The sequence below is a fragment of the Ailuropoda melanoleuca genome, chromosome 6 (genome assembly GCF_002007445.2).
Source record: "Ailuropoda melanoleuca isolate Jingjing chromosome 6, ASM200744v2, whole genome shotgun sequence".
NCBI classification, from domain to species: Eukaryota; Metazoa; Chordata; class Mammalia; order Carnivora; family Ursidae; genus Ailuropoda; species Ailuropoda melanoleuca.
Window position 1 is genome coordinate 3,703,952 of NC_048223.1, and position 25,628 is coordinate 3,729,579.

The 25,628-nt window shown below is 35.8% G+C and overlaps 1 protein-coding gene across 2 annotated transcripts in view; it reads left to right on the forward strand.

Moving 5' to 3' along the window:
- Nucleotides 1-25,628, forward strand: part of PLOD2 (procollagen-lysine,2-oxoglutarate 5-dioxygenase 2) — an 89,370-nt gene that overhangs the window by 28,008 nt on the left and 35,734 nt on the right. For both annotated transcript variants that reach the window (XM_019805546.2, XM_002924869.4), the window contains exons 2-4: nt 9,566-9,657; nt 13,023-13,159; nt 24,293-24,456. In XM_019805546.2, the coding sequence (XP_019661105.1) occupies nt 9,566-9,657; nt 13,023-13,159; nt 24,293-24,456 (393 nt within the window). The remainder of the gene's footprint in view (nt 1-9,565; nt 9,658-13,022; nt 13,160-24,292; nt 24,457-25,628) is intronic.

Below are 25,628 nucleotides of genomic sequence, written 5' to 3' on the forward strand. Positions count from 1 at the left end.
TACCCTCTTCGCAAAAATGTATTTACAATGTGTTCATGGCAATGTGGAGTAGAAGCAGCAAATGTTTATACTTTAAGATGAGGAATGAAAGTTACGACTTGTTTTCTTGTTTCCATTTCAGCCACTCTGTACTTTATCAGGTATGCTTTTAATTTTGCATCCCACATTCATTTATTTTTATTCCTTTAGGGTAGGCAGACTTCATAATGATTTTTGTTTCTCCATGATGGAGGAGTAAGGCCATTTTCGTTCAGACAATTCATCCTTACAGCTTTCTCTCAGAGCGTGGCTTGCTTAGCCACAAGTCCATCTCAAGTTGGACTCTGCCCAACGACAACTCTTCTTTTCATTTATAGTTGAATTAGCAGGAATATGTTATTTCAGCCTCTGCTGTTTTGTACTGATTGTTAACTTTACTATTAATGCCCTTTGCTTATGAGTCTGGGAAATATTTTTAGTGCCTATGTAAAATACGGAATAAACAGCAATAAATCAAATTTGTTTGAACAAACTACATAGCCTTGGGACCAGATTTTTGGCAGGCAGTTTATAGTCTCTGCTAAAGCATTTGGCTAGCAGATGGGTTACCCCAGCCCACTCAACGGAGGTTCTCATTATTGGTACATCTTTCTATTTTGGAGGTTGCTGTAACCTTTGAACCCCTGGAATTCTACAGATTAAAATCTGTTCTGTCTGTGAAGGGGGCAACGCCTTTTCCGTTTGACATTAAAATTATAACCAAGGTATAAATTTCATATTTTAAATGGATCAAGTGTGCCCTCCAAGTCATAAATCCTGGAAAATGGACCTATCCTCTTTGTATTAATGTTTATAACGATGGGAAACACTGGTCTACCAAGACAGTCCATTCATCCTGGATGCTTTTAATCATACTTTGTATTTGCTATGGTCTGAATGTTTGTGTCCCCCCACCCCATATTCATATGTCAAAAACTTAGTTCCCAAAGGTGATGGTATTAGAAGCTGGGGTCTTTGGGAGGTGCTTAAGTCACGAAGGTAGAGACCTCATGAATACGGTTAGTGCTCTTATAAAAGAGCCTCCAAAGAGACCTCGGCCCCTTTCACCGTGTTGAGGACACAGGGAGAAGATGCTGGCTGTGAACTAGGAAGTGTGCTGTCACCATGCTCGTGGGGTAATCCTGGACTTTCAGCCTCTAGAACCGTGAGAAATTAATTTCTGTTTTTCATAGGCTACCAAATCTATGATATTTTGTTATACCAGTCTGAATGGACTAAGACAATATTGATATAAAATCTGCCTTCTCTCCATTAATTCTTCCCCAGCCAGTTATCTTCTTTAAAATAAGATAAAGGAACACTATTTTTTTTTTTTTCTCAAATGTGATGAGGTAGGGAGGTGTTGAATCTTTTTTTCAGGCAGAAAAATTCTCAATCCCTCAACTATTCACTATATGAAATAATTGTCAGAACTTTAATCATGCTGGTCAAACTCTATGTTTGTCAAAATTTTCCTCAGTGTAGCATGCCAAACATCTCATAATTTTCCGTGCATGGGCTGCACTGATTACAGAGGGATCATCACCTCTCTTGTCAAGGTAGCTTTTTTGTTTGTTTTGGCCAGTTGTCTCACATATTGGCTCATTCTTGAGTTTATATTTGGGTAAAGCTTTTAGGGCACTTTTTATTCTTTCATTTTTTAAAGTCATGTTTTACTTACCCTGATTGAAGCCCCCCTTACTGTGATCATTCTTGGTGTTTAAACTTTAGTTTCCCCTTCTAAACTCCAGAAACAATTTGTTGGAACTCAGTGTACAGTTTTTGGCTGCATCGGGTCCTTGCATTTTTATCTTCATGTTTCTGGAAGGGGATGGAGATGGTTGTAGAGGAGTGGTCTCCTTTAATTTTCTTCTTATCTATCACCTTTAGGTTGAGTTCTTAAAATTTAGGTCATGGATAGTTATTGCGAAGGATGGTGGGATTATTACCAAAGAGAGTTATTGAACTGGAGTTCTGAATAAAGTTTGTTCTTTTTTTTTTTTTACACAGTTTGAATAGATTATATTGTTCATATTAATGTTTTTCTAAAGTATGTGAATGCTTTTGTGATTAGGTGAAAATACATTTATTTAAATATAAATTTATTTAAGTTTATTAAATATGTATATTTATATCAAGGTTTTTCATAATTTTCTCAATGGTTGCTATGATTAGTATGGTTATAGAGGGGCCCACAATTTTTATACTAAAAATTTCACCTCATTCTGAAATTCCAGTGTTATCCTAATAGTTATCCAAGTTTTACTGACTACAGATACACTAACTTTGATGTTTTTTGCAATATAATTATCTCTTTGAATGCTATTCTTAAATGCCTTTAACCTTTCATAGCACTGCAAAAGCAACTAGCTGCTAGGAATTCTTGGGCATAATATTAAATATCTCTTTTGACTGTATCTTGAAATTTGTCTTTCATAAACTAAACATGGGTATATACATACATACCATCAGGAAACATGGGCCCCCAAAAATAAAATCAGAAAACCTTTTTTAAAAAGGTGATTTTAATTTTAGTGTATGTACAATTTCTTATTTGAAAAAAAAAAGTCTAAAAATGCATATGATGGTTTGAAATACTTATGAGGGAGAGGAGTGGTCTTTGTCCACTTTGACCTTTTAGGTGCCTAAGGCCTCAGGTGGTCTTAATCTGTCTGCTTTACTTGATATCTGGTGTTGGTTGAACTTCTGGTTCTAGAAGTGTTTATCCTTAACTTAATGCCCTCCTACCATTTGCCTCCTGGACCATTTGTCATTCAGTCTTTTATACATAACTGGCAATATTCACCTTCTCTAATCCCTCCGCACATACTGCTAAAGGGATCAAATTGTCCTGATTTGCTCAGGATGTTCCAAGTTGGTTTTTTTTTTAAAATTGTGTGGGTTTTTTTAAAAAAAGATTTTATTTATTTATTTGGCAGGAGAGAGAGGGAGAGCACAGCAGGGGGAATGGCAGTCAAAGGGAGAAGCAGGCTCCCTGCTGAGAAGAGAGCCAGAGGTGGGGCTCGATTCAAAGGACGCTGGGATCATGACTTGAGCTGAAAGCAGACGCTTAACATACTGAGCTACCCAGTCACCCCAGGACTTTCCAAGTTTTAAAACTGAAATTTCTGTGCTTTGGGAACCTCTGTAGTCCTGGGCAGACTGGGGTGATTGGTCACCCTACATACTATCCTTCCTCCTACTTCCTCACGGCACATCTTCTGATTTGCTGTATATCTGTGCATTGTCCAGAGTGGGCTGTGGAAGCTTGGGCATCCATCTGAAAGCTGTTCCCTACGTAGCATTAGTGGTTGAAAGTTTATTTTTATTTTTTTTAAGTGTACCCTTTTCTCCCCCCTTTCCTACAAAAATCCTAAGGAATCCTTTGATGTCTTTGACCTATCCTTTTTAGGTTTTTTTCTTTGTTGACATTTTTGACATTAGTTGTTCTTGAGGAATCTTTGTTTTGAATTTTTTCCCACAATTCCACAAAACACAATTTGTTTTCTTGCTACCTACACGTTGTGGCTTTGGTTTAATTGTCATAGTGTTTGGGTGACTCAGTACTTTAGAAAGCAACAAAATTGTTCAATAGGACGTAGGAAAACCATGTTTTTAGTAATTGAGAGTCTTGAGTTCTAGTCCTAGATTGGTTACCACTGAGTTGCAGGATCCTGGACATGTGTTGTTTTCTCTTTAGGTCTTGGTTTCTTCCTCTGTAAAAGAAGTGGACTTTGTTACAGTATTTATGAGTCATAATTTACATTAAAATAAAATGACTCTGGGGCATCTGGGTGTCTCAGGGGGTTAAGGCTCTGCCTTTGGCTCAGGTCATGACCCCAGGGTCCTTGAACTGAGACCTACACTGGGCTCCCTGCTCAGTCAGCAGCAGGGAGCCTGCTTCTCCCTCTCCCTCTGCCCCATCCCCCCCAACTCCCTCCCCCACCACCTGTGCCCTCTCTAGCCCTGTCAAATAAACAAATCTTTAAAAGAAATAATAAAATAAAATGACTCTCAGCAGAGGAGCAGAGTGTGATTGCCCTATGTACCAAATAATTCTCTGGAGTCTGGAGTCTTTAAATCTCTCTAGTGTGGCCTTTGAGCCCTGAACCTAATACCTAGTGCTTTATCAGACACATAACTAATTAGGCCCATAATGTCTTTTTTAGATGAAGACTTTCTGCTTGTAACTAGAAGCATGTTGGATCTGGCATCCTCAAGGCTATCCATCCCCAGATTCAGGGATTCATTAGGAGGACTAAGAGGATTTAGCATATAAGTCATACTTATTGTTGTGATTTCTTATATTGAAAGGATATTAAGCAAAATCAGCAAAGGAAAAAGGCACATGAGCCAATCCAGGGAAATCAGATGCAGCTTCCAACAGTCCTTTCCCAGCGGAGTCACACAGGATTTGCTTAATTCCCCTAGCAACTAACTGTGACAACACATGTGAAATGTTATTTGTTAGGAAAACTCATAAAGACTCAGTGCCCAAGGTTTTTAGTGGGGGCTGGTCATATAGGCAATCTCTGTAACGAAATTCCAGGCTCCTAGAAGGAAAGCAGCTGTTCAGCATAAGTACATTGTTTCTACATTTCAGGCACAATGAACCATTCTTATTGGGAATGGTGGGAACCCTCCCCAAATCCAATTTTCTAGATGGCAACCAAGGATCAACCCTGCACGCAGGTCTTTCTAAGGATTGAAGTTTCAGGCTTGCTATGTTCTCTCTTTTCTACACATGTAGTTAAGCTCAAAGTTTGTGCCTAGTCTCTTAACTTCTCACTAGCAAGTAAGTCCATGTGAAATGTTGGAAAGAAATGGACTTTGAAAAATAACTGAAGTTCTATTCCTGGCTTTGCTAGTAACATGTTGGGTGATTTTAATAAAATTGTTTAACTTATTTAAACCTTAACTTTCTTCATTTCTGAGTTGGAGATAATAAAACTAATGGCGTAGGGATTTTGTTGAGAACAAACTATTTTATATACACATTCACTTGAAGCATAGCATTACTTGTCCCTGAATCTACTCATTGAACAAACGTTTATTAAGAGTCTACTGTATGCTAAACACTGATATCCCTCAGAGGTGTACTGTTGAGAAAAAGATACCCCGTAAGACATTTATAGTCTGGCTGGGGGGAGAGACTTTAATCTCAAATAATAATTGTGACTATTAATATACAACTTGTGGTAAGTGCCCTGAAAGAGAGGTAGTCAGGGACAGTCTCGCTAAGGAAGTGGCTTATTGTAAGAATCTGAAATTTCAATAGGCAGTGACTGCATCAAGAGGTCAGGAGGGGAATTAGATAACGATGTTGTATAGGCTCTTCTCTTTGGATGGGAAGGAGCAGGTGTTGTTGGAGAGTCAAAAAAAGCCAGGGCAGTTGGAGCAGAGAGAAGAAAGGAGGGAGCAGTAATGGATGACAGTGGAGAGGACCACTGTCAAGGACCACATTTAGGTAATAGAGCTCGGGCACCATCCTAAGAGCAATGGAAAGTTATTTAAGGGTGTTTAGCAGTGGAACAACATAATGGGAGATCTACATGTTTTGAAAAGATCACGTTGGCTGCTTTGTAGAGCTATGATTGGAGTGGGTTAAGTAGGTTTAGGAGACTATTGCCGAAGCCTGGGCTAGTGATGACCATAATTGGAGTTAGTGTTATGGCTTGCTTGGAGATGGAGAGAAATGTAAACATTTGAGAAGGCATATCTGCATTTTCTTGCTAAGTTATTTGAATAAATATCTTCAAGGTGAACTGTTTTTACATAGGTTGGGTTTGTATGTGTGTGTTTCAATCATTACTAGCATCATAAAATCTTGAGAGTTGGAAGAGATATCAGATTCTTGAGTATGTGTAACTCTGGTAGAGAAAGAGATAGAGTTATAACCTGCTGAGATTGGCACAACTATAGCCTACCTTATCCATGCATTTGTTGAGTAGAAATAAGAAGATACTATCTATGTAGATATATGTAGACTTTATAGTGTGTCAGCCACTTTGTATATATTAACTAATTTAATTTACACAACAAACCTATCAGGCAGGTGCTACTACACATATATTATAGATGAGACATAGACGGTGACACACGTAGCTGACCAATTTCTAACAAATAAATGGTAGAGCTGGGATTTGAACCCAGGTATTTGTCTTCAGATTCATTTGGCCAACCCCAGTGGCAAACTATGACTCTTAGGCCAAATCTGACCTACCGTTTTGTAAAGACAGCCAGAAAATTAAAAATATAAAGAAGAATCACGACAGAGATTATATGTGGTCCACAAAGCCTAAGATATTTACTTTTTGGTCTTTTACTGTGACAGTTTGCTAGCCCCTGCACTATGCTAACCACTACTAAGAAGGTAGGATATGTTCCTTCAGTAGAAAGTTGAGAGTCACTGATCTTTATAGAAAAAGGACATATCTGGTCATAAAATGTGTTAGAATAGTGAGAATAGTATACTCATAGTTCCTGTTTTAGAAATTTTTTTCTTGATATCTGCAAATTTAAAATTGAGGACTGGTGTGACTTTGTGTGGAGAAAGTTTCTTGGAAAGATAAATTTATCCTACCGTCGTAAGATCAAAGGCAGCTGGGCTAATGCTGTTACTTAATGTGATGACTGTCATTAAGACAATGAATTTCAGATGAATTTTATGTGCTGCTTTAGCGTCTGGAGATGGTATATCAACACAAAACTTTCTATTTTAAACCCGTGGTTTGCTTTTGAAAAGAAAAATTAGGTCAGCACTAAATATTGATAAATTCTGCTCTTATTGCAACAACTATTTGGAGAAAGAAGAATGCCTCTTTAACAATGCATTTCTCCTGCCCCCAGAACTGTATTAGTAAGAAAGAATATAGCATATTTTTGGCCTTTCTAGATAAATTGACTTCTTGGTTTTTTTGAGAAATTCTGATATTCATCTGAATTTTTATAGAGAGCTATATATGTAACCACTTTAGGATTTATTAAATCTTACTATAATGATAGGCATTTGGGGAGACTGTAAAGATGATTACAAAAGTTTTTGTTTTTTGCCATGGTGTGAATTTTTATTGATAAATGGTGGTTTTAATCTACCACATTTTATAGAGGAATTACATGTTTCTTGCTCATACATACTATTACTCTATTTTATAATAAGGCCAGACAGTGGCAATAGAGGTTACATTTTGTCACAGTTAAGCTTCCATTTGCCTTTTCTTTGACACCATTATAGATTGGTTTTGGTAATGGTTGATAGGTACCTCTTATTCAAGTCCATTTCCTTCCTCCATCATCTCACATTATCATTTTGGTTGTGGTGGGTGGATTGAGTGAAGTACTAATGGTAGGTGTTTAAATTACAGTTTTTTTTAGTTAGAATGTTTCTGCTATTTCATCCTTCTTTTTTACTAATTTAGACTGTTAAAAGTTTTATATTGAATATGTTTGTGTAATTTTTCTGATTGGAAGATTGGGGATTGTGCATAGAGTTGAATTATCTTTGAATTGTAGGATTTTCCAAACATATACAAAAGGAATCCAGTTTTAACAGTCATCACTTATGGCCAGTCTTGTTTAATCTCTAGCCTCCTCCTTCACTGCCTCCTCTCAAGCTCAGACAGTTTTAAAAGAAGCTGTAAATACTGTATATTATTTCATTGGGTAAATACTTAAATATGTGTTTCTAAATTATAAGGACTCTAAAAAATCAATGCCATTATCACAATAAAAACTTAACAGTAATTTCCTATATCCACAAGTATCCAATTAGTGTTCAATTTTCCATAATTTTCTCAAAAATACCTTTCTGCAGTTAGTTTTTCAAATCAGGACCCAACTAAACTCCATGGTTTACATTTGGTCGAATTGTATCTTAATTCTGATAATATACTATATCAGTTTCCCTTCCATTCTTTTTCCTTTTTGCCACTGATTCTTTAGGTCAGTTGTGAAATCAAGTATGTGTCAAATTTAGGTTAAAGTTTTGACAAGGATACTTCAAAAATGGTGACCAAGTTAGACTCTTGAATTGACTGGTGAAAACTTATGAGCGGTACATGTCAACACTTTCTTCTTTTATTGCCCCCAATTGAGTAAGATTTATTTCTCATCATAGTAGTGATACTGAATAACAGGTAAAAGGAAACAGATGTTTATATGTAATGCTATTAAACATACTTTCTTTAACAAAATTGCTAATTCATTATTTGTTTTGTTTTGTTTTTTTGTAATTAGCAACAATAGTAGAACAACAGGGGTCCTTATTTGGCATAAGATTGCCAGACATAGTCAGACCACACATTTTTAATTTTGTGAGTCATTGGATTAGGTAACGTTTCTGTCTACTCAGTGGTCTGGCCAACATTAGTTTTCCTATTAAAGATGTTGAAATCCTTGCTGTTAATTTTATACTGAAAGTAGTAAGTGTCGAAATCCATCTAATCAAAATCTAAGCTTGTAGATAATTCTTATGATTTATGTATAAAATATTTATAAAAATTTGGTATTCTCTTTCAGAATTTATTGTGAATGGTAATATGTCACATTTTCTCAATCAGCTAAGCCTTGTTTGAAACTTTACAAATGAAATTTTGTTTTTTAAAAAAGAATAGTTAATTGAAAAAGTACTCTTAAAATATATTGATTTGGGGCCTGACAACTTTATGAAATAACTTATTTTTCCTTGAATATTTATTTCTCATTATGGTGAAAATTATGTGAGATATACCTTTTTCCAGAAAAAAAAAACCAACAAAGAATGTTGATATTTATCTCTATGGAAATGTTTTTCCTTTTTGGTTGACTAATAAATGTTTGAATCTGTTATTTCTTCATGTGTATTGCACCTATATATTTTATTGTTTTATTTATTTTAAAACTTTGATGGAAAATTACATTGATTTATATAAATTATTTCTAATCAAATTCTATAATACATTAATGCTATTACCAATAATTGCTTATTGCTTAGCAGACATTTATGAGTTTGTGGGTTTTTTTGTTATTGTAACAGGCAAGTGAGAATCAAACAATACAGCTCAGTACCTAGAATGTTGAAAAGATGTTAACTTTTGCTTTCTTAGTCCACGGGTCCTTCTGTGTCCTATGGTTAAAAGAAATGTCCCAGCCCTTTTGATATCTGCTAATGTACTTGTTTCCTTTATGCATTTTTCAACATGCCTTTTCCTGATAAAGATTCTCGTCAATAGCTTCTACAGATATTTTGAGATGATTCCTTAAATCTACCTCCTTCTACTAAGTAGTGGTTTTATGTTGGATAGAAAATAATCATCCATTATAAAATGGTGACTAAAAAAACTATTTACTAGAGCCGTGCTGATTTTGGTTCCTTTATTTGTTAAAAAAAAAAAATGAAGCACTGACAGTGATATAAATGTTGCTGTGGCTTTTAACACTTCATTACAAAGATTAACAGGAGGTTGGCACATAGGTTTAGTGAGGACTCTAATCACTGTTGTGGGTTGTAAAGTGGGAGCATTTAACCTCTTGGTAAACCATCTTATGTTGGTCCCTTCTGTCTTTGCAGATAAATTATTAGTCATAACTGTAGCAACAAAGGAAAGTGATGGATTCCATCGATTTATGCAGTCTGCCAAATACTTCAATTATACTGTGAAGGTACAGTATATCTTTTAATTCATGGAGATGTTAGAATATGTGACTAAAGTACAGTTTTTCATAACAATGACAATACCACCACCACAATCTGCAATCCACACAAGGAAGTTGAAATTTGGTTGCATAGTTACTGAGTTTGTATATATAGGTAATTGTTTCAAGGGTACATTTTGACCTTTTAATACTCTGCCTCTTAGACAATAATTTCTTCATATTTGCTAATGCTTTGTATAAACACGTTCTATAAAAACACAGAAAAATCAATTTATATATATTTATGTTTCTTTTGAGGGGTCATATACGAGCACAGCATAACAGATTTGACAGTAATGTTTTTCACTTACTTTGAATAATTTTTTTCTGTAATGGGTGTATCTGTCATAGTCTGTTTCTTTGTTTACAGAGAATTGGAAACATGATGGTGAGGGGAGTACCTTTTCTGTCCCGTTATTGAGAGTTGCTCTTCCTGTTGTTTGTTTTAGAGGAATTTGGGAATGTTATGAGTATAAAAAGGCTTTTTAGAAGACTGACCTCCAGGGGAATATCTCATTGATAAATGATCAGAGGAAACCTGGAGACTTTGGTAGAACTGGTAAACTGAGTGTAAAAGGCCTGCTTTTTTTATTTAGTTATTTATTTTTTTAATAGAAATGAGGATCTGTCAACCAAGTCTTTTCCACAAATAAGAGGTGGATGGAGAGGTATCCCAAGTAGGAAAATAAACAAACAAACCAACAAACAAACTGAACACATTTACAAACCCCTTCCCCCCCAAAAATCCCAAAACCAACCAAATGAACAAGAAAAAACTTAAAAAAAAAAAAAAGAGGAGAAGATTGTTTTGCTTAGGGAAAAACTGAGCTCTTCTGTATGTAATGTAGAAGGAAGGTGGTATTCACTTACATAACCCCTGGGGGACTAGCTACAGATGTTAATATAGAACAGCTATTGAGGAAGCTAAGCTCTGCTGGAAAAGAGATATAGTGTTAACAACCAGATGTTTAATGCAAGATAAATGAGAAATATGTTAGAAGTTGGTTAGGATAGAGGAAAAATATAGTAGTATGTACTGATAGGAGGCATATGGAAGTAACAGAGAAATCAGGGTAAAATAATACTGAATAATGCTGACATCCAGTAAGGGGGGTTCTTTAGAGTTTGGACTGGGGAGAGTGTGGGATGTTCCTTATATGTGAAGCTGTTCAGAACTTTATATATTATTGTATGCTGTTGAAACCATATATGTTAGATATTACTTTGTTTCTAGTTAAGGAAATCTTGCCCCAGGGTGTGTAGCTATGAAATGTCTGGTCTTGGACCCAGCCCATTTGAGTGACTCTTGCTGTCTTCCCAATTATGAAATGCAACAGTTCTTAAAGTGTGGACCCCAGACCACCAGCATCAGCATCATCTAGGGAATTGTTAGAAAGGAGATTCTCAAGCCTGACATCAGACCTACTAAATCACAAACTCTGGCAATAGGACCCTGCCTGACAGAGTAGGACCCTATATATTTTTTTAATTTATTTGAGAGAGGGAGAGAGAGAGCACAAGTGGGAGGAGCACAGGGAGAATCTCAAGCAGAACCTGATGAGGGGCTCAATCCCATGACCCTGAGATCATGACCTGAGCTGAAACCAAGAGTCAGACACCTAAAAGACTGTGCCACCCAGGCATCCCAATGCAGTCTGTGTTTTAACAGACCCTCTATGTGATTCTGATGCATACTAAAGTTTGACACACTGATGGAGTGGCATGAAAATAGAGAATAGAGCTTAGCATGGTGCCCTGCACAGAGTAGGCTCTTGGATGTGGCTAGGTCTGGTATTACTGTAATATTGGAGAAATCCAGAATGGTTTTGGAGTGGAAGTATAACAAATCACAGGGCCAGAGGAGTCCAGTTTTTAAGGCAAAAACTAATAATTCTACTAGACTAATAATTCTCCTAGACTAGCCCCAATATGAATCTAGATCCACATCCGTTTTGAGTTTTCTTGGTAGCGTTTATCCCCAACCTGCAATAGAGGTGGTGATAAAGTAATAACTAGAGATCTGAGGCTAGGAGCTCCATGGGCTTTGCCAGCCAGGTTTATATTTAGTTAAGTGTTTAGTGATGTTGGAGCTAATAGTATTCATTTTCCAATAAGCAACACAACTAAAAGGCAACCTACTGAGGGGGAGAAGATATTTGCAAATGATATATCCGATACAGGGTTGATATGCAAAATATATAAAGAACTGATACAACTCAATACCCAAAACCCAAATAATCCAATTTAAAAAATAGGCAGAAGACATGAACAGACATTTCTCTGAAGAAGGCATGCAAATGGCCTAGAGACACATGAAAAGATGCTCAACATCACTCATTATCAGGGAAATGCAAATCAAAACTACAATGAGGTATCACATCACACCTGTCAGAATGGCAAAAATCAAAAACACAAGGAACAGGAAGTGTTGACAAAGATTTGGAGAAAAAGGAACCCTCTTGCATTATTAGTGGGAATGCAAACTGGTGCAACTGCTGTGGAAGACAGTATGGAGGTTCCTCAAAAAGTTAAAACCAGAACTACCCTATGACCCAGTAATTGCACTATTGGATTTTTACCCCCAAAATACAAAAGCACTAATTCAAGGGATACATGCTCCTCTATGTTTATAGCAGCATTATTTACAATCACCAAACTATGGAAGCAGTCCAGTGTTACCAAGCACTTCCAATGTGGGAGGCAACTGCTGAGCCTAAGGCAAACAGGGAGGAGAATAGCTACAAGTTTAGCTTTGATTAATTGTGCTTAGGCAATTTCTTGCATTGATAAATTATTATTAAGCTTTTGAGGGTAATGCAATTTTAAGATTTATAAGGTAAAGAAGGTGACATTTGACCTAATGCCCTCTGTCTTTCCTTGAACAACCCATTTGGTTCAGTAGGAAAATCACCAAAGGGCTCTGTCCAGGAGTGACTGAGCTTTCAGTGTTCATCATATAGATTTCCTGCCAGATTGAAAAGTGTTATGGAAAGTTTCTGTATTTTCTTTTTCATTTTATCTGAACAAAAAGAAATAAGATATGAGAAATATTGTCTGTGCCCCCCAGACCCCTTGATCTCCTTAATTAGAGTCTATTTTTGAAATGGTAAACTTGGAATGGCATTTTGTGGGGTGGATAACATTGAAGAATCATGACCTGACTTACACATCAAATGTTTTTCTCTGTAGCATTGTGGTTTAGTGATTTGGTGAAATGTTTAAAGAGTGGATACTATGTCATACTATACAATAAGTTGCTGATGACTTCTAGCTTTTATGATACTGTCATAACTTGAGTTTTTCTCAGTGATAAATGTTGATTTCATTTATAGGTCCTTGGTCAAGGAGAAGAGTGGAGAGGTGGTGATGGAATTAATAGTATTGGAGGGGGCCAGAAAGTGAGATTAATGAAAGAAGTCATGGAACATTATGCCAATCAAGAGGATTTGGTTATTTTGTTTACTGAATGGTAAGAGAAATAATCTATGGATTTTTAAGTTTACATTAAATTATTTGTGAAAAGTGTCAAAATTCATGTTTGCAGATTATATATTAAATTATTTTATTCACAAGGAATTATTGTTTTAAAAACTAGATTTTACTCATAATTATACAACCATGGTCTGACGTAATTATGTGATGGATTGAATCTGATGAGTTACTGTAGGTAACAATGAGAAAACATGGTATGAGCTAGCATTTTTATGAAATTCATGTTTTAATCCTAACTTGAGGTGGAAGAAAGATCATGTTGAGCTTTTCTGTTGAGGAGAGTAACTCAGTGATTCCTCATCAAGCAGAAGGAAACAGATCATGAAAAGTTATAAATCAGAAAGCCTATTTTTAAAAAAGAAAAGCCTTTCCAATGTATGAATATCTTTTTGTATATTGCTTTACTTTCCTTCTACTTGATTTCGAGTGTCCACTGTCCTTCTTTACCTTCTTTCTACAGGTTTTTATAATGTCAAGTGTTCATGAGTCATTAGTGATTGCTACCTTCTTTCTTCCACTTTTTTCTGTCTTTTTATTTTTATTTTTTTGTCATTGATTGCTCATTTCAAATCCCCATGCATTTTCCACTGTAACTTAGGAAAGTTTATTTATATCTCTCCCTCAGTTTGAAAATCCAAAACCATAATTACTGCAGATAAAAGTAAGAGTAATGCTTTTTATGGAGATATATAAATAAGAAAGGCATAAATTTTGAAATGAAAATAGGCATAATGAAGTCCTAATGCCATTAACCATAAACGTTGAGAGGGTCTGTATACTTGCTTCTTTAGAATTTCCCTACTGTCTCCCAGGAAAGAAAGTTCTGCTTATAGCTAACCTGTTCTTGCAACATGAAATGTGGGATAACTGTTGTCAGCTTATGTACCAGGAATTTTTCTGCAGAATCTATTATTATATATTTTTTATCCTTGAAAAAGAGTTCAGATTAAGTATTGAGTATGTTTTGGTTTAAAATTACCGTGGACGTCAAACAACCATTTTGGTCAGCTTGAACTTGCCACATGTACATTTTGATTTTGACTTTGAGGCAAATTCTCTTTGTGAAAGTTACCACATATGTGCCAGTAATGGTTTCAGACACCCAAACCTCCTTTCGTGTTTTCAGAAGAAACTCTTAACCTCTACCTTTACTCTCCTGCCCCATTCCACCTCCTCCCACCCCACCCCCCAATCTAAGATTTAGCCTTGGGAGAAACTGATTTAATAAGACGCCAGTTGTTTCTCTTAAGAAAATGGACACTTTGAGATATCTAAAAACTGCTTTGTTTATTTAGATTATATGTTAAGATCCAGCTTGACAAAAAAGACAACAGTAGGACTTATTTATTTGAGAGGGAGAAGGGGCAGAGGGAGAGGAAAAGAGAGTCTTTTTTTTTTTAATTTAAGATTTTATTTATTGGGGCACCTGGGTGGCTCAGTCGTTAGGCATCTGCCTTTAGCTCAGGGCGTGATCCCGGCGTTCTGGGATCAAGCCCCACATCGGGCTCCTCCACTGGGAGCCTGCTTCTTCCTCTCCCACTCCCCCTGCTTGTGTTCCCTCTCTTGCTGGCTGTGTCTCTAAATAAAAGTCTAAAAGATTTTATATATTTATTCGAGAGAGAGAGAGAGAGAGTGAGTGAAAGAGCACAAGCAGGGGGAGCAGCAGAGGGAGAGGGAGAAGCAGGCTCCCCACTGAGCACCGAGCCTAATGCAGGGCTCACTTCCAGGACACCGAGATTGTGACCTGAGCTGAAGGCAGACTCTTAACCAACTGAGCCACCCAGGCCACCCAGGCACCCTGAGACAGAGAATCTAAAGCAGGCTCCGTACCCAGCACAAAGCCCAGTGCAGGGCTTGATCTCACAACCCTGAGATTATGACCTGAGCCAAAATCGAGAGTTGATGCTTAACCAACTGAGCCACCCAGGTGCCCTTTAGAACATTTCTAATACCTCCAAATAATTCCTTGTACTCATTTAGGTAGGTTTTTGTGAATTAATTTGGAAGCAATTTTGTAACATTGCTTCAATGGGAATGTATATTCTAAACTGTCTTTTGGATGAACATGTAAAATGAGAGACTAGATGTTTGTAAATGTACTCTCTAGGGTAAGATTTATCATATTTAATTTAGATATAAACAAATATTTGGCAAGGGTTTGGGTTCTTAAAATGAAAACTGAAGCTGTTCATGTGAGAAAGTACCACAAACTTTTTTCAAGTTATTTCATACTGTTGTGTGTATATGTGTGTGTGTGTATGTGAATATAATTTAGATGTTTTGTATAGCTGACCATCTCTCCTTGGTTAGAGCAACTACCAATAATTATAATGAATTTGATGACTTGTAATGGAGGAGTGTGAGTTCTTTTGGAATTGGCTCATAAAGATTTTGAGGACAAATACTATAACTTGGTAGATGCATAATCCCTTAAGGAGAAAAATTATTCCATAATGATTTTATAATTCACCTTAATCAAGGTAACTGAGCACTCTGAGTTTTATTACAAGGAACATGCCATTACTTTTAGAATTACCTTGTAAATTACGTATTTCTTTTACTTTAGTTACATTAAAGACAGATGGTCAGATCTAATTATTAGTATATAGTAAACAAGGTGTTCTTTTTCTTTTTTTAGAATAATGTATAGGCCAATATGTAACAAAGTGTTTTATTATGAGTAAATTAGATATAAATTGAATATCTCCACAAGCTTGTTCTGTACTAGATACAGTAAATTTTATTTTTATTTATTTATTTTTTTAAAGATTTTATTTATTTATTTGACAGAGATAGAGACAGCCAGCGAGAGAGGGAACACAAGCAGGGGGAGTGGGAGAGGAAGAAGCAGGCTCACAGCAGAGGAGCCTGATGTGGGGCTCGATCCCATAACGCCAGGATCACGCCCTGAGCCGAAGGCAGACGCTCAACCGCTGTGCCACCCAGGCGCCCCTAGATACAGTAAATTTTAAACCAGCAGAGTCCAGACCCCAAAATAAGCATGTGGTGGAATACTTTTTTTGGGTATTAGATTAATGTCTAATAAAAACATTGGTTATTTCTTTCATTCTTTTTCTTTGAGACTTCCGAAAATTCTTTAGGAGAAAAGTAATTAGAAATAAAGTTGGTATAATTATTTGAGATTGAATTTGGACTGAGCAGAAATTTCCACTTTTTTGGTGATGTTGAATATAAAGCCATTAATCAGAATGCAGATGTGCTACATTTTGAAAGACTCCCGATATGCGAAATATTTAAAAGACGTATTTGGTGGTGGTTATTGGCCTCACCAAAAGGGAATATTTCTTCTATGAAAATATCTACCCAAGGATTTTGGTAGATAGAGACTCCTCAGTTCATTTAAGTATTTGTTTAAATATGATTAACTATATGACTTTGAGGAAAGATAAAGGAATTGACTTTGCGGTTTATAAGCTCTTGCTATTTGAGCAGTAAGGAAGACTGAACTTAAAAAAACTAGAATGGTAGTCAATGTTACAATACAAAAGTTGATATAGAATTAAAATGAATATAAAGTAAAGCCATTATTATAAGTAGTTTTCTAGTTGGCTCTGGTCTGGGACATTGATCAAAGATAAGTAACACTGGTTGAAAAACACAGGGATAATCTTAGTCATACAAATCTTTTCTGTTAATATATATGTTTACCACTTATATATTGCTATCTTCCATTTGCTTATAATGTTGGATTCTAATTATCCTTATTTCTAGACAGTGAAGCTGGGGGATGTACCTGATTTAAATATTGTCTGGGTAAATAGCACAAGTTATCAATAAATATTAGGTAACAGAAACTTGCATTAAAAGAGCAAGAAATAGATCTTACAAGAGGAGAAATATGGTGGATGTTTTGAGACTGTTTTTAATTTTTTTAAAGGTTTACTTATTTGTTTTAGAGAATGGTTAGGGGAGGAACAGAGGGAGAGACAGCCCCAAGCAGAATCCCCACTGAGTGTGGAGCCCAGTGTGGGACTCGATACCACAACCCTGAGCCAAAAGCAAGAGTCAGCACTTAACCAACTGTACCACCCAGGCTCCCTGTAACTTTTTAAAGATTGATTTTCTTCATTCATTTAGAGAAATAAATGAGTTATAAAGGCAGGAAAGCATCCAGATTTTCTAAATCTCAAAGTTCTAAATGAACTGAGGTGTCTCTATCTACCAAAATTCTTGGGTAGATATTTTCATAGAAGAAATATTCATTAGGAAAATGAATTTTGATTATCAGAAGCCATGAAAATGAGGCTTCTGATCTTCCAGATGTAGGCCAGTTTTTCTTTTTTTGACTCCTAACTAAATATTATTTTGCTGAGAAAGTGAGATTAGTGGACAGATTTTTCACTTTACATTTAGTACACATGTCTTGAGCACAAACTGTGATCTAGGCATTAAACTTAACACTACAAAAAAAAGATAAACATAGATCCCACATTCAGGGAATTCTCATATTATACTAATTTTACAAATAAAACTGAACAGACCTAATTTGAAAGACATAACACGTCTTCAAAAAAGCTTGGATGTTAAAAAAATTCGCATGTTAGTATAATCTCTTTAGAATCATTTACTTTTAGAAAACTGTCAAAGATTATGTTTTATTGGATCATTTTGGTAATTGCTTATAAAAATATTTTTATGATTTTATTGTTGTCATAAATATAAATTATATGTATTCATTTTATAGATGACCAGATCCAATCTATTGTATTCCATGAAATAAATATTTTATACCATAGTTCAGGTTACGTACCCAGTATGCCTGCATTTTATATTGTCTTACATAGTTTATACAGGAGACAGAATACAAATTTTCTGAAAGCAAAGCTTTTCAAGAATGATGGGTATAATTTTGACCAACTATGGCAGATTTATTTGATGGACTCCTCCTTCCTGGCAGTGATGACAATTTAAGTGTGCAGACACAAAGAACCTAGTCATTAGCAAGGGACAACATTTCATTATATTAGTATGAAGGAAGCCAAAATACATCAGAGTTCTTAGTTTCAGTATTGCTCTTTTCACTTTTTTCCTTTTTTGAAGGAAAGATTGAAGTCATTAGCTGTCACTTAAATATATTGCACTGCTTTCTGGCTCATCCAGAATAGTCTGAAATATGTTTAGGAATTATGTAGGAAATGAGTGACTTTTGTTTTTTTCAAATTGTTCAAATGTTCTTGTTAATACTGAGTATATTTGTGGGTATGGTTGGAATGAGGAAGTAATATACAAAGAAGTATACAAAAGAAGCATTGGGTTTATACATATATATGTTTATATATTATCTATTTATTTATCTATCTGTAGATTGATATATGATACTCTTGTATGGCATTAATTTGCGCGACTCTGGGTGTGTGTGTGTGTACAAATACATGTGTGTGTACAAATATATAACGTATATATGTATATATATATAATTTTTTTCCCAAACCAGATTGCCTACTCCTTGAAGTTTGTTCTTTTGAGTAAACATGTATTAAGTATCTGTTGTGTAAAATATGGTGCTGGCCCCCTGTGGTTGGAACTGGAGTCGGGAGAAAGGTCTGAGTGGGACAGAAATCTTGCCCCCTGGTTATGTTTTTCTAGCCATAGCTCTGTATATCTTGTATCTGGCATGTCGTAGTTGAATAATAATAAATTTGGGGGATTTTTAAAAGTTGTTTTTGATTCCCTCATTGATTTACTGAATACTGTATACTAAATATGGGTCAGATTTAAAAGTTCTCGTGTTGCAGAGATAAACTTAACTATTATTTCAAAGTAGAGGGAAATCTTCATTTAATTAAACACCTTTTGACTATTTATTTTCCCAATACGGAGACTGACCCAGAAACAACCAGTCAACCAGTGGTGGTGACTCTTGGCCTCATCAATAGCTAGCGGCTTGCGCAGTTTGACGTCTTGCCACCATTCCCGCCTTGGCTGCCTTCTTTGTTAGGTCTTACTACAGCACTAGCCACTCAGAAAAGGTCTGGAGAAAATGACTCTACAGCGTGGCAGTGTCCTCATTGACTCCTATCTCTACCCAGCCTCAGTAAGAATTCTGTACAGGAAATGAAAGTCTATACCGTTTGGAGGAAAAAGCCTCCCAGTAATATTTAGTTTTAAAGTAGTACCCACCTTTGAAGAGCTAATTCCTACAACTTCCTTCAAAATTCTTACAGGAATATATCTATCATTTTATATTATGATTTTATTGTAATTTATTTTGCAAGTTCGACTGCGTCAACGTTGTTTAAAAAATATTTATTTATTCTTTTTAAGTAGGCTCCACACCCAGTGTGGGATTCGAATCATAACCCTGAGATCAAGAGTCGCATGCTCTACTGACTGAGCCAGCCAGGTGTCCCCTTGTTGACAGTTTTAACTGCTTTTTCTTCAGGGGGAGGGGAGAGTGGTTTCATAGAATTGGTTTGCGGTGTTATCTATAGAAATATAGATATGTATGTAAGATGAGGACATGATTAAAGACAGAAATATCAGGTGTGATATTGCTACTTGTGTGCTTCAGTTTCATTAGACTTTAAGCTTTTAAACACTAGCTGCTAATAGTTGGGATGATTATAACTTTTGGCTTAAATTTGTGTCAGTGATGATGAAGAAATTGTTGGTTTGGGGAGGAACAATTAAAATTAGGGAACACTTCTGTTGCTTTCTTTTCTGGCTTCCCAGTAGCTTTTGCTTCTTGTTAAGACTGGGGATGACGCATTCATTCATTTATTTATTCATTCATTTGTTCAACAAATATTTATTGACTATCTTCAAAATACAAGGTGAGGGGAATACACAGATGAATAAAGATGTGGATCTGGCCGATGAAGGAAGAACAGGCAGTCTAGTATAAAATAGGCATTCCTAGCATGAAGAGCAAGAAATAAAGTGTTTCTTAAAAGGGGAAATGAAAAGAGCTATGGGAGTTAAAAGGAAGGAAATGATCTTTTCTATGTAGGCTGATCCGCTAGAAGTTTTTAGAAGAGGTGAGATTTAAAATGGGCCTTGAGAGTGAATGGTGTGGAGCCAATTGGGAAAAGATGTGCTAAGCAGATGGAACATTATGAGTAAACACAGATGACAGATCAAATAATTCAGTTTGGTTTCAGAACAGGCTACTTCATGGAAAGTTATTATTGTGATGCTGATTAATTTAGACTTTATTCCAAGGTTGGGAATTGGTAAACCATGGTCTAGCCTACTTCTTGTTTTTATAAATAGTTTTATTGGAACACAGCTATGTTCATTGCTGCTGGCTGCCTTTGCATCACAACAGCAGAATTGTGTCCTTGCAATGAAGACCATATTGCCCTCAAAGCCAAAAGTATTTTCTGTTAAAGGCTAAATAGTAAATATTTGTAGAGTCCTGCTTTCGACCTAGTTGAGAACCACTGATCCAGTCTGGGGACTGGAATGGTTTTTAGGAGAGTTTATTAGACAATCCTTACCAGAAGTGGGGTGGAGATAGGTAATGTGGGGGCTTGTAGGGTTTTTGAATTAATCTAGTCCAGTGTCTTCTAGAAAGAGTGAAGAGGATTTGAATGCTAAATAGATTAAGTAGATGGAATCAATAGGATTTGGTGAAATATTTGATGAAAGAGACTGTAGAAACGGAGGAGGCAAGGCTGGAAGAAAGATTTTCAACTTGGGTGACTGGGTGGTTGATGGTGCCACAGAAACAGGGAACACAGAAGGACAAACGCTTGTAAAAGTTTGAATGACCTGTTGGAGATAGAACGCTGACATGTCTGTTAGAGAACTCAATATGACCACATAAGGTGGGACCTTATGATTTTTGCAGGACCCAGGAATATTTACCAGAGTTAAATATGGAAAATTTTGTTTTATTCTTCATATTTAAATGGACCAAATTCCTATGAGAATTATTTTTGTGACCCTTGTGCATTTTTAAAAAATTTGATTATTTGGGTCTTTGTGGCCAAAGTAATTTTAAGTAGAAAAACTTTCTTCCCTTTGAAAAGTTTTAAATCAATTTCGAGAATTTTTCTAAAGTACTTAAACACAGAAATGACAATGCCACTAAAATACAATGGGAAAGTTTTAGCAACCTTAAGTTTTTATTCAAATTTTTACTTGAATTATGTGAACATAATTTTTGCCTTTACGTTTTGCTTTAAAATAATTGTTTTTTGTTATAAAGGTAATGCATGCTTATAAACTACTAAATCACAAAAATAAAAGTTGCTACAAATCCTCCATTTCAAGCTACTAGCTTTTGCTGATTGTTTGAGGCATACAGTGTGGATACTGTATCCTTCACTAGGGTTATAAAGACAGAAAATACTCACTTTCCAAATGTGCATTTATACCTTTAAAGACACAACACTGCCTGCAAAATTTCTGAGTTAGTTGGCCTCAGTCTCTGACATAATAAGCCCTTTTTTTCATCTCCAGACAACATATTGGGTTCTTCTGCAACTTGCAGGGCAGTCTCTGTCTCAGAAAGTTTGATTTATTTCCCTGCCTCTCATGGCTCAATTACCCACGACACTAGTCTCCGTTCTTAATCTTTAATATTAAAAAGAATATATCAACAACTGGTAGTCTTCAGGAAAGTACCCCTGTTAGAAAAGACAGGGTTATCTTAGGAGGCAGAAATTTAAAGTGGTCATACTGAGGAGCTAAGTTGTACTTGTTTATAAGAAAAAGAGGAAATGGATATATTTTTATAAATATTATTTTGTGTAGTCAGATTAATTCAGTTTTTTAAAAAAGATTTTATTTATTTATTCGACAGAGATAGAGACAGCCAGCGAGAGAGGGAACACAAGCAGGGGGAGTGGGAGAGGAAGAAGCAGGCTCATAGCGGAGGAGCCTGATGTGGGGCTCGATCCCACAACGCCGGGATCACGCCCTGAGCCAAAGGCAGATGCTTAACTGCTGTGCCACCCAGGCGCCCCAGATTAACTCAGTTTTTTAAATCAACAGGGAAAAGTTAGTTTGGGGTTTTAGTCAGAACACATTTATTCTGATTTGAAATTTATCTTAACACATATGTGTATATAAAAATAAAATTATTTTAAACTACAGATTGGTATAAACTTAAAAGTGAGCTTTCCTCCTGCCTCTCCCATTACTGCAGCGTCTTCTATTAACAATAATGTTAATTTTTAACTTCATTGAATGCTTATAATGTGCCATGTATTGTTCTTAATTTTTTATTTTTTTCAATAACTTGATGAGATAGGTGCTTCCCTCCCCCAGTTTCTACATAAAGAAACAGAAGCATAAAGAGTTTTAGTAATTGGTTTAAGGTTACTCAGCATGTGGCAGAGTTGACAGAAACCCAGCTAGCGGACTTCAGATTGTATGCCCGAGTCCCTTTATGAATATGTTCTTAATAATATTAACAGAAGCTTGCCAATTGATTCTGGAAGAAAGAAAAAGCTATGTACCAACGTGTATATATAAATATATTTTAACTTTGAGGTAGTATTTTCTGTAACTGAAGAAAACACAAATCATAAAATTTAAATCCTCTAGAACAATAAAAAATGAAAAGAAATAGTCTATCTTTCTGATCCCAACCTTATTTTTACTTTTTAAAAAAATTGGCTGGGTGCAATTATTAAATTTAGTTGCCCGTTAGTAATATTTAACTCTCTTAGTTTTGCTTTAAGATTCAGAAGTGGACTATATGGTGAGGGTGGGTATATGTCAAGTGTTTTTTACTTGTAAAGTGCAGTTCACCATGAAAGGGAAAGAAAGACAGGGAAGGAGCAGAGGGTGAGCAACTTCCTTTTTAAACTACAGGACCTGGAGATTACAGACACCAGTTCTGCTCACATTCTACTGGTCACACCTCTCATGTGGCCACATGGAGCTTCAGAATAGTAGTCTTTAGCAGGACGGCCATGTGCCCAGTTAACACAGGGGGGTTCCATTATTTAAATAAAGGCTAGGGAATGTATGTGGGGGTCAGTTAGCATCTCTGCCACAAGTATAAACTTACACTACTCTTGCTCAAGGAATTTTTAAAACTTCATGGGGATTTTACTTTTATAGAGATGAGCAATAGTGTGTTTTATTTTGATAAAATAATTCATGTATAGAAAGTTGTTAAACCTTGCCTGATGCATTACTACTATCCTGGCATAGTAATAAGCTCTTTGAGAGCAAGTCTGGCTGGGAAAGTCCCGTGGAACAGTCTCCTTACTCCTCCACTCGCATATCCCAGCAGTGCCTCCGGACGATCGGCTGTTAGGAAGACTTGGTGCTGAGTTTGTGAACATTAGTTTGTTCTTATTGTTTGCTACCTGGATGTTAGGTCAATGAATTAAATTATCTTTAGAAACTTTTGGTCTTGAGGTACTCTGATATGGAAAAAAAAAAGGATGCAAAAGAATGTGTAGTTGTAATGAGAATAAAGAATTTATTGCAGAGTGGAAGCATATCAGGTAGTGGCTTATACACTTCCTGTTTTGTTAAGTCATTGTCATTCTGTGAATGAACAATGAGCAATAATGTCTCTAGAAAAATCAGTGAAACCATAGACATTAAATTATAGTGTCAACTCTCAGACATTTTTTTCAAATTCATTGAGCTTTAAAAAGATGCACTTGTCTCAGCACTTTAATTTTAAGGTATTAGGCTAAATAGTGGTTCAAATATAAATTTATATAGGTGACATTTAGTAGTCGAACACACTTCATCGAAGATAATGAAATCCTCAGAAATTATAATGGATGGGTACAAATTACATTGAAACATTGGGCAGTTATAATGGCAGCTTCTCTCAATGACTATGTCTATATTATTAAGTTATATAGCGAGTTATTGACTTTTTAACCTTTCATCACTGGTGTAGCATTTTGATTGGGGGGGATACTAAAACTAGTACTAAAAAAGTTGTCTTTATTTGGACTTCATTTGCCAATGTAATGTAAACATGAATAATTTAGTACAATCCATATAGTTTAACTTGAGGGAGAATTGTTTGGCGTATTCTGTAAATAGTTGGTATTAATCTTAGGTTGGATTCTAAATTCTAACTTTATTAGTGACTATTTCTTGGTTTATGTGCCTAAATTCTGACAAGTGTGTTTTAAAACTTCTTTTTCCCCCCCTCATTAAACAGCTTTAATGTCATATTTGCTGGTGGTCCAGAAGAAGTTCTAAAAAAGTTCCAAAAGTCAAACCACAAAGTGGTGTTTGCAGCAGATGGAATTCTGTGGCCAGATAAAAGACTAGCAGACAAGTATCCCATTGTGCACATTGGGAAACGCTACCTGAATTCGGGAGGTGGGTAAGATACTGGCAGAGAAGTTTAATGCTAGTCACGGAAAATTATAAAGATTGATGAAACAACCTTTTTCTGGTATACATAACTGTAGACGTGAAGCTTTAAATAACAATTATCTTCTTATTACTATGAAAAAAATTATATCAGTGTAGAATCCATGGTGTGTTTTTTTAGTTGACGAAAGATTTTCTCCATATCATATGGTACTCCTAACAAAACTAAGCAGTGTAAATCTTATTATTTACAGATTGTAAGTGGGAAAATCCCTGCTCCCCCAATACAAGTGACTTCTCCTAAAGACATTCAGTTGTTCAAGGAAAAATAACATGGATTTGGGTCTTCTGATTATAGTTGCATTGAGAATTTTCTGGCTATAGGATAATGGGTTTAGTAAGTTCCCTTACTTAGGAAAAAGTGCAAGCTATAATCATGTGGCTATAAAAAATAGGTATTACTTAATTTTATCTATATGTTAAGTATATCAGAGTAAATGAGTGATTTGTCTTGAAATCACTAGTCAAAAATTTCAGCATTGCGTGTCTGGGTATAAAGTGCTGCATTTGCTTTAACCATTTTATTCTTCTCCCAGTCTATCTACCGCCTTTAGATTTCACTTCCATATTCAAGTCAGAACCTAGGTTTCCTCAGATTGGTCACTCCAAACTCATCGCCTTAGTCATCTTTTCCTCTTAGATTTACAGTTTATGCACTGATGAAGCTTCTCCCTAAGATTGTTGCCCATTCTTGACATCTCTGTCTGAACCCTCAGCTATGGATTGGTGGCACTCCTACTCCAAACTGCCAGGTTCTCAGTAACACATGGCTAGCTTTTAACTTACCTGAAGTCCTAGATAGTTTAAAAACCATGTAGCTATGGACCACTGGGAGAAGTTTTATTTTACATTTATTAATTTTTTTAAACATGATATATGTAGTAAAATATCATATATGAATTCATCTAGATGGTGATACATCTATTCAGGAATTTAAATTTCAGACAGATACAGTGCCGTGGAAGCAGCAGCAGACTAGCAAGTGAGTGCCTTTGTGAGCTAGTTTAGGTAAGGAAAAGGTGCTTTTAAGTGGAAAAGAGATCATATAAGGACATCAAAACATGATTCTTGTGCTTTCTATAGTCATAGTAATTAAAGTGATGCTAGGAAATCTAAAT